We start from the raw sequence: 12178 nt of genomic DNA on the forward strand, positions 1-12178 counted from the left end.
GAAAAGTGGTCCCTGTCACAAAGATCTTCATGGGGTGACCAATGTAGGGAAGCCATGAGAGCAGGGGCGGAGATCATGAGATCAATAGCAGAAAAGTTGCCATGAGTGACACTGAAGTGGGTAGGGGCACTATCATTGACAAGAAACAAATCAAAGTCTGTAAGAAGTTGTTCAATTAGAAGACCCCTACCCATCGAAGTGGCACTCCCCCCATAGGGTGTGGTGTGCATAGAAGTCCCCAAGGAGGATGCATGGGGGCAGGAATTGCTGTATTAAGGTAGGCTGTTCAACATAAGGTAGACATTGCAAATGGTAATTTCAGGGGTCATTTGCACCCTTACAGCTGTTGCTTCCAAGTTGGCACAAATTGGGATCCAATCACTAATGACATCAGTGTGAACCTAAGTGCAGACCTCTCCAGATGCAGTTCTGAGGACGGCGATGTTCCGATAGAACGCCTGTTAACCAAGAAATGTTGGAGCGTGGTCATCATGGAAGTTTGTTTCTTGAAGAGCTAGGCAGAACGCACTATGCGAGGAAACAAAGTGTTGTATTTCTGGTAGGTTACGACAATATCCATTGCAATTCCACTGGATTATCGTGCGCGGAGATCCCAGGTTAGACATAAAGAAGCTGAGGGGAGGTCATCTCACACCATCAGTGGTCATCATAGACAAGGATGGGGCGATATCCACAAATAAGATGTCAGACTCAGATCTTGAGAGGGGGGATGGGTTCTGGGGTACCAGGGGGCCTTGTCCTAGGGCTTACATTTCTTCTTCTTCTTCTCCTTCTCCTTCTCTTTTGGAGGATGAGGAGGGCAGGGCATGGAGGGAGAGTATAGGCTTCTGCAGGATCCAGGACTAAAATAGAGCACATGACCTTGGGGCGCACAGATGATGCATCTCGTGGCTGAGTTGTGGTAGCAGGCTTTTGGCCTGAAAAATGCCTGGGAGGGGGGGGGGGGTGGGGGGGTGGGGTGGGGTCCTGCATGGCCCCCATCACTGATGGGTGCTGAAGGCGGAGGGCACTTCTCTGGCCAGGTAGGGGGAACGGAACCCTGAGGGGAGGGCAAGGGATCTTCAGGGGATGGGGGAGAGGGAGTGGGGCTAGGGTAAGAAAGAGGTACGAGAGGGAAAGTATGTAACAGAAGAAAAAGTAAAAGAAATCGAAGTCTTTCATATTTTTGGTGAGCCTCAGCAATCCAGGGACTTGCACTCCTCCATCTTCTTTTACTCTTGCAAGCTGGACAGTCTGGCGAGTATGGAGAGTGGCGGTCACAACAGCTTCCACACACAGGTGGCAGAACACGGGTTTCCCTCAGGGAGTGGGGTTCACAGGCACCAAACAGAGGGACTGCTGTGCATTAGGGAGACATGCCCAAAATGCAAGCACCAAAAGCACCTCTCACATGTGGGACATATAGCTTTATATCATATTGGTAACACATAACTCTGACCTCCTCTGGAAGGGTATCTCCGTTGAATACCTGAATGAAGGCGCTGGTACTGACACAGCTGCCTATATGACCCTTCTGCACATGTCAAACAAAGTGAATGCTGTGCCATTTCAGATTAGCTCAGAGTTCGTTATCAGTTTGCAGGATGACATCCCAATGAAATGAAAAAAAAAAAAAAAATCACCCTTGGACCATATTCAGTGACTGATAAGGGGTAACAGGACATTGTCAAGACTATCACAAGTATGAAGAGCTGCAGGTTGAGTGGCAAAAGCAGCTTTAATCAACAGGGAGCCGACCGCATCTTACTGAGAGACCCAACTTTTCCAAACTTTTCCTTGATATTCTCCACAAAAAATAATGGCTCTGTGGCGGTGACTATGTTCTCATCTGTCCTCGTACAGACCAGGTAGTGGGTAAAGTATTTCATCCGTAGATGTAGAGCCTGGCCCTCCTCCCAGGGTGTAGCCAAGGAAGGGACAGCTGCAGGGTCATATGAAGTAGCATACAATGAGAACTGAGAATGGCGAGATTTTTGGAGCTTGATATGCTAAGCATCCACCCTGATACTACCCACTCTGATCAGGGGCACTACACAGTTACAGCAAGGGCTACTTGGTGCAGCAGCCATTGCCGGGAGTTCTGATGCTCCAGGATGACAAGCAACCACTCCCTGGCATACATAGGGAGGCAACTGCTCAGGTATCAATAGTGTGAACCCTGTGTTGTCAGGGGGCTACACAAGGTGGGTACGCAACAGTCCCACCACAGGGACTGGCTACACGTACTCATGACACAGCAGTGTGGAGGAGGGCTACGGTGGGGATGGAAGAGGTGGAGAAAGGGGGGGGGGGCGGCAGAGGAATGCATGCCATAGACACTAGGGAGGGAGTTCTTCCACAGGGACTGGCTACACGTACTCATGGATGTCTCTATAGGCCCCCGGGCTCAGCAGCTGTTGTGGCCGAGCACCTGAAGAATAATTTGGAAAATATTTCGAGTAGATTTCCCCACCATGTTATAGTTCTGGGTGGAGATTTTAATTTGCCGAATATAGACAGGGAGACTCAAACGTTCATAACGGGCGGCAGGGAAAAAGTATCCAGTGAAATTTTTTTAAGTGCTTTATCTGAAAACTACCTTGAGCTGTAAAACAGAGAACCGACTTGTGGCGATAACATATTAGACCTTCTGGTGACAAACAGACCCGAACTATTTGAATCAGTTGATGCAGAACAGGGAATCAGCGATCATAAAGCGGTTACTGCATCGATGATTTCAGCTGTAAATAGAAATATTAAAAAAGGTAGGAAGATTTTTTTGTTTAGCAAAAGTGACAAAAAGCAGATTTCAGAGTACTTGATGGCTCAACACCAAAGTTTTGTCTCAAGTACAGATAGTGTTGAGGATCAGTGAACGAAGTTCAAAACCATCGTACAATATGCGTTAGATGAGTATGTGCCAAGCAAGATCGTAAGAGGTGGAAAAGAGCCACCGTGGTACAACAATTGAGTTAGAAAACTGCTGCGGAAGCAAAGGGAACTTCACAGCAAACATTAACATAGCCAAAGCTTTGCAGACAAACAAAAATTACATGAAGCGAAATGTAGTGTGAGGAGGGCTATGCGAGAGGCGTTCAATGAATTCGAAAGTAAAGTTCTATATACTGACTTGGCAGAAAATCCTAAGAAATTTTGGTCCTATGTCAAAGCGGTAGGTGGATCAAAACAAAATGTCCAGACACTCTGTGACCAAAATGGTACTGAAACAGAGGATGACAGACTAAAGGCCGAAATACTAAATGTCTTCTTCCAAAGCTATTTCACAGTGGAAGACTGCACTGTAGTTCCTTCTCTAGATTGTCGCACAGATGACAAAATGGTAGATATCGAAATAGACGACAGAGGGATAGAGAAACAATTAAAATCGCTCAAAAGAGGAAAGGCCGCTGGACCTGATGGGATACCACTTCGATTTTACACAGAGTACGCGAAGGAACTTGCCCCCCTTCTTGCAGCGGTGTACCGTAGGTATCTAGAAGAGCAAAGCATTCCAAAGGATTGGTAAAGGGCGTGGGTCATCCCCGTTTTCAAGAAGGGACGTTGAACAGAAGTGCAGACCTATAGATCTATATCTCTAACGTCGATCAGTTGTAGAATTTTGGAACACGTATTATGTTCTAGTATAATGACTTTTCTGGAGACTAGAAATCTACTCTGTAGGAATCAGCATGGGTTTCGAAAAAGACGGTCGTGTGAAACCCAGCTCGCGCTATTCGTCCACGAGACTCAGAGGGCCATAGACACGGGTTCCCAGGTAGATGCCGTGTTTCTTGACTTCCGAAAGGCATTTGACACCGTTCCCCACAGTCGTTTAATGAACAAAGTAAGAGCATACGGACTATCAGACCAATTGTGTGATTGGATTGAGGAGTTCCTAGATAACAGAACGCAGCATGTCATTCTCAATGGAGAGAAGTCTTCCGAAGTAAGAGCGATTTCAGGTGTGCCGCAGGGGAGTGTCATAGCACCGTTGCTATTCACAATATACATAAATGACCTGGTGGATGACATCGGAAGTTCACTGAGGCTTTTTGCAGATGATGCTGTGGTGTATCGAGAGGTTGCAACAATGAAAAATTGTACTGAAATGCAGGAGGACCTACAGCGAATTGACGCATAGTGCAGGGAATGGCAATTAAATCTCAATGTAGACAAGTGTAATGTGCTGCGAATACATAGAAAGATCCCTTATCATTTAGCTACAAAATAGCAGGTCAGCAACTGGAAGCAGTTAATTCCATAAATTGTCTGGGAGCATGCATTAGGAGTGATTTCAAATGGAATGATCATATAAAGTTGATCGTTGGTAAAGCAGATGCCAGACAGATTCATTGGAAGAATCCTAAGGAAATGCAATCCGAAAACAAAGGAAGTAGGTTACAGTACGCTTGTTCGCCCATTGCTTGAATGCTGCTCAGTAGTGTGGGATCCGTGCCAGATAGGGTTGATAGAAGAGATAGAGAAGATCCAACGGAGAGCAGCGCACTTCATTACAGGATCATTCAGAAATCGCGAAAGCGTTACGGAGATGACAGAAACTCCAGTGGAAGACTCTGCAGGAGAGACGCTCAGTAGCTCAGTATAGGCTTTTGTTAAAGTTTCGAGAATGTACCTACACCGAAGAGTCAAGCAGTATTTGCTCCCTCCTATGTATATCTCATGAAGAGACCATGAGGATAAAATCAAAGAGATTAGAGCCCACACAGAAGCATACCAACAATCCTTCTTTCCACGAACAATACGAGACTGGAATAGAAGGGAGAACCGATAGAGGTACTCAAGGTACCCTCCGCCACACACCGTCAGGTGGCTTGCGGAGTATGGATGTAGATGACACAGCAGTGTGGAGGGGGGGGGGGGGGGGGGCTACAGTGGGGATGGAAGAGGTGAAGAAAGGGGGGGGGGGCAAAGGAATGCATGCCATAGACACTAGGGAGGCAGTTCTTCCCCAGATGGCTCACACAAAATACAGATAATTTAGAAGTGGAGGTCAAATCCCAAGGAGGGACCAAAATGCAATGAAAGGATGAAAGAACTGCCAAAAGGAACAAAATTGCAAGGAATACCGGGAACCATGTGGATAGCCAGGTTGGCATAAATCAGAAAATCTAGAGAGGAGCAGGAGAGGACAGCAGAGAAGGAGCGAGGATGCAGAGGGATGGACATAGTGAAGAAAATGCAGCCAGGGAAGGAAGAATGGGTTGCAATAGCTCGGGATCCTTTGTATGCCACGCACAAACTCATGAAAGAACTGCGAGGCTCCTGGGGGCAAATTAATTGTCATGGTATGATAAAGTGTCTGTTGCAATATTCTTTCTGTGGATCTAAAACACACTGACTACAGTATTTGATAGAATGTCTCAACAATGGATCCACCATATTCACAATGAATACGAAAGGCAGTACATCTGCTGTCTTTTGTAACGGAAAGACTGGAACCACTTTCACTTTCCTTCCCCTATCACCCAACATAGATTATGATGAATTTCCCATGAGGATTTGCCATTACTTTTAGTACTATTGAATGAAAATGTTTACAACTATAAAACATTGTACCGGAATTTTCTGGGCATTTTAGACAATGTTGTCTGTCAACATCACAGACTGATTTTGTGAAGTTATGTATGTTATATAAATCATTTACAAAATTTAGAAAATCGTCTTCAGAAGGTACTATCAAGCAGAGTGGTTGCAGGTAAGCCCACTCAACACTTTCCTAGTTGACTCGAAAATTCTTACAATGGCCGTGGATTCTACTTCTGGTTTCTAGGAACCTATATAAAACTTTTGTTTCACCATTCACAGATGACTCTTAAAAAAATTACATTATTGCAATATTTTATCATACTCAGTGAGGAAGTTATGCACAGTAACAATACGGCAACCTACTCTCCTCTTTGTGTGCTATCATTTGCTAAAATCTTGTTTCAATATCTTAAACCGTTTGGGATACATGGGGGTTACGAATATTTCACTTTCACTCTATCCTCTGCGCATGAGAGCAGAACACGGTACGCTATATGCAATCCATTTTCTCCCGAATGGAGCGAGTTACAGATCCCACCCCCAGTTTAAAAAATAGTTCAATAAATTAACCACATTTAGTACACAGCAATGTATGACCTAATATGCATCAAATACAAAGGCATAGCTACCTCTAGTTTTCATTGCCTCTTCATTTTTCTTGCAGTAGTTTACTTAATTTTGCAGTATCACAATAACCCTGATGATTTAATAAATGACAATCATTTCCTCATGAAGTTGACAAATCATGACAATAATTTTTTTTTACTGAGTAGTTTCTCTAAAATAGTTTGAGAAAGATTTTAGATTGACTGGCTTGTGCATTTGCTGTCCAACCAGTGAAGCAAGCCAGGTAGTTGCTACACTGCTCTATGTTCCCACTGTACCTGGGCATGAAGCAGTGCTGCGGCTGCTGCCCGATGCACAGCTGATCTTTTGCACTGCTCCACTATAATTCAGGACTTACACGTCACCTTCACCTTCTTCTCCCTCAAATATGCACATGCGTGCGCACCCCCTCCCCTCCCTCCCCCACACATACACATACAAAGGAAAAAAGAAAAGAAAGAAACCTCTGCAGCTACAGCAACATCACCTGATGATGAGTGCTTCAGCAGACTAATTATGGAATTATGGCGAGTGAGATAAAGGTAAGTAGGGTAATTGTATAGTGGAAATTGGGATAGGGAGGGGTGGGGATAGATCAGTCATCAGTGAAGTGTTTTATACTTGTGCAGACACCAAGAGCAATAATACTTACTATTTTGGAGCAAGCTTTGATATCATAATAGAAACCAAGAGTGTTGCAGCCTCTCTGAAGTCACCTGCTCGGTACAGCTGATGAAATTCGCAGTACTTGCCTGTTGAAATAATAAAAAAGAAACCATTTTTTATACAATACTTGTGAACAAGCTGCACTTTATGAAACAGGTTCCCCACCACCAGCACCACCACCACCACCACCACCACCACCACCACCACCACAACAGCAACAACATTGTTTTCAAAAATTGAAGAGACTAATGTATATCAACAATTGTCATGTTTCACCTTCAATGTACTTTTCTACTGTGACAGTGTAATAATGAGAAAATTGTTGACAAATCGTATTTCATATAAAAAAAATTCTAGGTCTCTGTCTTGTGAAGTTGAAAATCAATGTTTTGGCTCCTTTTGCAAGTGGGGGTGATTTATTTACTACAGTGCTAGTACTGTGTTCAGTTCTTATACAGGGTGAACTGACAAACTGCAGGGATGGATTCCTGACTGGAAACAGAGGAAAAAAGGTCCTATGAACATGTATCCTGAAACGCACCATTGCCACAGTTGATGGGGCTGATTAGTGACAGTTCCTCTGACCACGTGTCATGTGTTCCTTGTGTGTTGCAAATCGTGTGATTGACGCAGCATGCTCTAAGCAGTAGAATGGTCTGGTATTCATGTCAGTAACAAGCTGAGATAGTGTTTCGTTACTGCCACGCTGATGGAAATGGTCAAGAGGCAGTACGGTTATACCACAACAAATACTTTCAGATACCAATCACATCACACCACATTTAAAGCCATTTTTTAGACGTTTGTGTGATCGTGGGTCCTTTCAGACAGACAAATGTGCAAGGAGATGACCGAGTGTGTGTACACCAGATCTGGAGGACCGGGTTCTACAGAACATTGAAACGAATGCTAGTACAAGTGCCAGTAAAGTGGTCCATCTACATGTAAGCATAAACTAAAGTATGAGTATGTGTATCCTGCATAACAACTGTTACTATCCCTATCACTTGTAACCCCATGGAGGCCATAACATCTGTTGTGGTATGGAGGCAATGCAGCTCTGTTCTGTGTTCCAGGATGATTTGTTATCATTGCATGAACACTGTCAATTTCTGGACACACTTCCATAAGATTTTTTTCCCTCCAATTCCAGTCAAAAATCCGTCCCTGCCCTTTGTTGGTTTGATTAATGTTCACCCTGTAAAATGTAATTGCATCCTGTTCATAGTGTCAGTTTGTTGGGATTCTCACTGAGCTCACGAGGTTTTTATTTTAGTTCCTAATGGCTGGTAACAGTAAATAATATAGAATCCAAAACAGTGACACAGTATTTTGCTTCCACAGTGTCAAGTGGCATACAAGACAACTCAATGCACTGTGTGTATGGCTACTAAGTGTATTATGTGCCTGGTAGAGTAACCCTGAGAATGCTGTCAACCCTTAGGCTGGCTACTGTTAGCAGCCAAGCTGATAGTACCCCGTTTCTGCCGTCAATCTGCTTAACAATTTCAATAGCCTCTTCTAACTTTCTTTTAACGGTCAGTGGGTGCCTGGCCACTACATGACAAAGATTTCAGATGTGTTTTATTGCAAATGACAACAGCAGCAGAATCCTATTGTATTGGCACATGGAGCTCTTTTAATCCCCAATATGAGATTGCCCATGATAAGGATGAAATGCACATGACAATAAACATACTATATTGAAGCAACTGTCTGTTCAAAAGTATCTCCTGACTTTGTCCTTAGGAGTTTCTTAATGAATTCATAGTGTGTGATGTAGATTTTTATGTCACCTTGAGAGCACTGGTATTTGTTTCAACCGGCAAAGCCTGCCTCAAAGTATCCCATATGTAATCAAGACCAAATGTGCTCCTTTACCTGTCCACAGAAGCAGGGGGATGAATGTGGTATTCTACTGGATACCAGGAAAATAAGGCTGCAAATAAAGCTGCTCAAGAATGTTGATAGAGTCACAACATAACACAATTTGCTGTGTGTCTACATGCAGTCACGTCACTGTTGAGCCATCAGACCACGTGTCAACAGAAGAGAGAATGGCTTGGGTTGAGGACTGTCTAATCACTGATATGCAATCCACATTTAGTTTTTCAGACTATCAATTGGGATTAAAGGTCATTAATTTTATGGTTAACAGTAACTTGTCTGCAGTGTTTTAGTTGTATAAAAAAAAATTGTATACAAAATTATGTTCCCTGCTGATGAAACTGATTAACAAATGGTGTTTGAGGGCAAATTGGTTCACATCACAGAAATACTGCTGTAATGTGTGTTCATATATACCCATATTTGTAGTTTTCTTTGAAGGTCCAAGAGACGTTACTGTTGGGTGACATTTTACAGTCAACTAGAATAAAAATTATGTGCTGGTGATTTGATAGTTACTTCAACAACCAATTACTGAGTAAGCATCTGAACTTTATGTTATATAATACACACACTTTACTTACCAAGGAATGTTAGACGGTCACTTAGTAGCATGCTTGAGCCCAGATTTTCAAGTATGTCAATACATGAAAATGATCCCTTTGCACAATATTCTTGTAGGTACTGATCAGCAAGATATGATGCCATTTTAGAATCCTGTGACCGCAGAGCCCATGTCAATGCTGCTCCCCATCTTCCCAATCTTAACCACTGACGCATCATCACTCTGCTGACAGATGACACTGGGGGAAAAAAAACAGTATTTGAATCTGTTATACTCTTTGCACTCTGTAGTTATTATACAAATTATTTCTGCGTAGTTTTGAGAAGGAAAATACTCACAAATATTACCCAGCAGGCAATATATTAAAATGGGAAAAAATGTGTTCCTAACCACATGATACTTATTAACCGCTTAAGCATATAATCCATAAAACATTAATAAGCCATTTTATTTATTATAAAAGCCTTTAATTTGGATAGTATAATATAAATATGACACAATTAACAAATAGGTACATTAGTTCCTACTTTTTAGGACAACGTTCCAAAATGGTGAGTTGCTTTAATTTTTTGGTGATTTTTTTCAATATTGTTTTCCAGTTCATATACACAATGACACAATGGAAAGCTTTCACATCTACGTCACAAATATATTTTCCTATTGTCTTCACTTCTGCATTTACATCTGCAATAGGAAGAATCTCACCATCATCCTCATCAGCACTTCTTGCACTGTTACAGCTTTCCTGGGTATGAATGTCAATCACATCTTCAAAGATGTACTTCCAATAGTGACAACGTTGTCACCAATAATTGGCACTGGAGTTTGTTGGCAATTATTTTACTTTTTTTAAAACACTGCATTTTTATTTGCCAAACACAAACTACTTAATTTTTCAAAGCTATAAGCATATGTGTCTAGCACTACTGTAAAGTGCACTTTGCTATTTCCCCCATGACAATTTTTGGCTTTAAAGGCAAGTGTTTTGTACGTAAGTATGCTGAACCAAGAGACTAGCTTCATTTATGCTGAAAATGTTATTCGATTTATATTAATGTAGAAGGTCTTGTTATCTACCCTCTCTGGCATTCACCAATTGTTTCCATGTCTATATTGCCTTCTTCGCACCTACAATTTTGTACATAACAATATACTACTTCTTCAATCTTTAGATCTATCTGTCAGATGCAAAGTATTCCTCAACTCCAAGCATATTTGCCAACTGCAGTGCCTTTTCATACATCATCACAACATTAATGGGGGTGTTGGAAATTTACTGTCTAAAACCAGTTTTTTTGCAATTTTTCCTAGCACTACATGTTTTGAATTTGGTCCTCTGTTATTTGGGTTTTCCAAAATACAGTGTTTTTGATGGTGTTCAGCATAGACACGTTTCCTTAAAATCTGTGTTAAAGCAATGCATGTTCCTCTATGAACTTAATGTCTTGAGAATTTTACATCCTCTTCCAATGAAAAGATGTTCTCTCTCTTTTTGTGATATTTTCCATCTTTAAATGGGGACAGAAACCACCAAACTTCTACTAGAAAGAAAAAGCTAACAACATAAAACACTTCAATCTCTAAAGCAATGCTAGATGAATGTTACAATGAACACACGACAAATGGTGGTTGACAGGAGTAGCTGTGTCAGCTGACATCTACTTGGCTTGATCTGTAGCTATATCCATTTTAGTCAATCTTCGCCAGCAAGTGACACTGTCTTCAGTGCATATATGAGCCTCCCCCCCCCCCCTCCCCTACAACCTACACAATATACTCGTCCATCCTTACACAACCCCGGCTCCCAACCCCTTACCTCACGGCTCATACCATGTAATAGACCTAGATGCAAGACCTGTCCCATACATCCTCCTACCACCACCTACTCCAGTCTGGTCACTAACATCACCTATCCCATCAAAGGCAGGACTACCTGTGAAACGAGTCATGAGATTTACAAGCTAAGCTACAACCACTGTGCTGCATTCTACACAGACATGACAACCAACAAGCTGTCTGTCCGCATGAATGGCCACCGACAAACTGTGGCCAAGAAACAAGTGGGCCACCCTGTTTCTGAACACGCTGCCAAACATGACATCCTTCATCTCAATAACTGCTTCACGGCCTATGCCATATGGATCCTTCCCAACAACACCAGCTTTTCTGATTTGCGCACGTGAAAACTTTCCCTGCAATATATCCTATGTTCCCGTAACCCTCCTGGCCTCAACCTTCGTTAGTCACTGTCCTCACCCATACAGCCCCCTCCCTGTTTCCATTCCAGCACTAGACAGACGTCATTTCACTGCCACACCCAGTCTTTTATTTCTTTTTATTTTTCTCCTTTCCGCTACTTACCCCCTCCCCACCTTCTCTTCTGCCGTTCGTCTAAAGTGCAACACTTCACTGTCCACCACTCCCACCATACATCCCTCCCCCTCTATGCACCAGCCTCCTCCTTACCCCCACCCAGCCGACACTCCCATCATGCACTGGTGCTGTTGCTCACAGTGTAGTTTCAGCTCTCTGAGACTGCAGACGTGTGTGTGTGTGTGTGTGTGTGTGTGTGTGTGTGTGTGAGTGTGTGTGAGTGTGAGTGTGTGTGTGTGTGTGTGTGTGTGTGTGTGCGTGTGTGTGTGTGTGCGTGTGTGTACTGTTGACAAAGGTCTTAATGGCCGAAAGCTTTAATTGTGTGAATCTTTTTATTGTGCCTATCACGACTCAGCATCTCCACTATATGGTGAGTAGCAACTCTTTCCTTCTGCAATTGAAAAGTTCGGTGTTTAAATTGTCAAAGAACAGAGCTATTAAAGAATGCTGACATGTGCCAATACTTTTTTGTTGCCACACACTGTATACAATTGTGCACAGTGAAACCTATTAATGGTAAAAGCTGGCTGGATA

The 12178-nt window shown here is 42.7% G+C and overlaps 1 protein-coding gene across 2 annotated transcripts in view; it reads right to left on the minus strand.

Moving 5' to 3' along the window:
• LOC126334541 (nuclear pore complex protein Nup85) overlaps nucleotides 1-12178 on the minus strand; it is a 124846-nt gene that overhangs the window by 20071 nt on the left and 92597 nt on the right. For both annotated transcript variants that reach the window (XM_049996906.1, XM_049996905.1), the window contains 2 exons: nucleotides 9291-9509; nucleotides 6806-6905 (listed from right to left, as the gene is read on the minus strand). In XM_049996906.1, coding sequence (XP_049852863.1) covers nucleotides 6806-6905; nucleotides 9291-9509 — 319 coding nt within the window. The remainder of the gene's footprint in view (nucleotides 1-6805; nucleotides 6906-9290; nucleotides 9510-12178) is intronic.

The sequence above is a fragment of the Schistocerca gregaria genome, chromosome 2, assembly GCF_023897955.1.
Source record: "Schistocerca gregaria isolate iqSchGreg1 chromosome 2, iqSchGreg1.2, whole genome shotgun sequence".
NCBI lineage: Eukaryota > Metazoa > Arthropoda > Insecta > Orthoptera > Acrididae > Schistocerca > Schistocerca gregaria.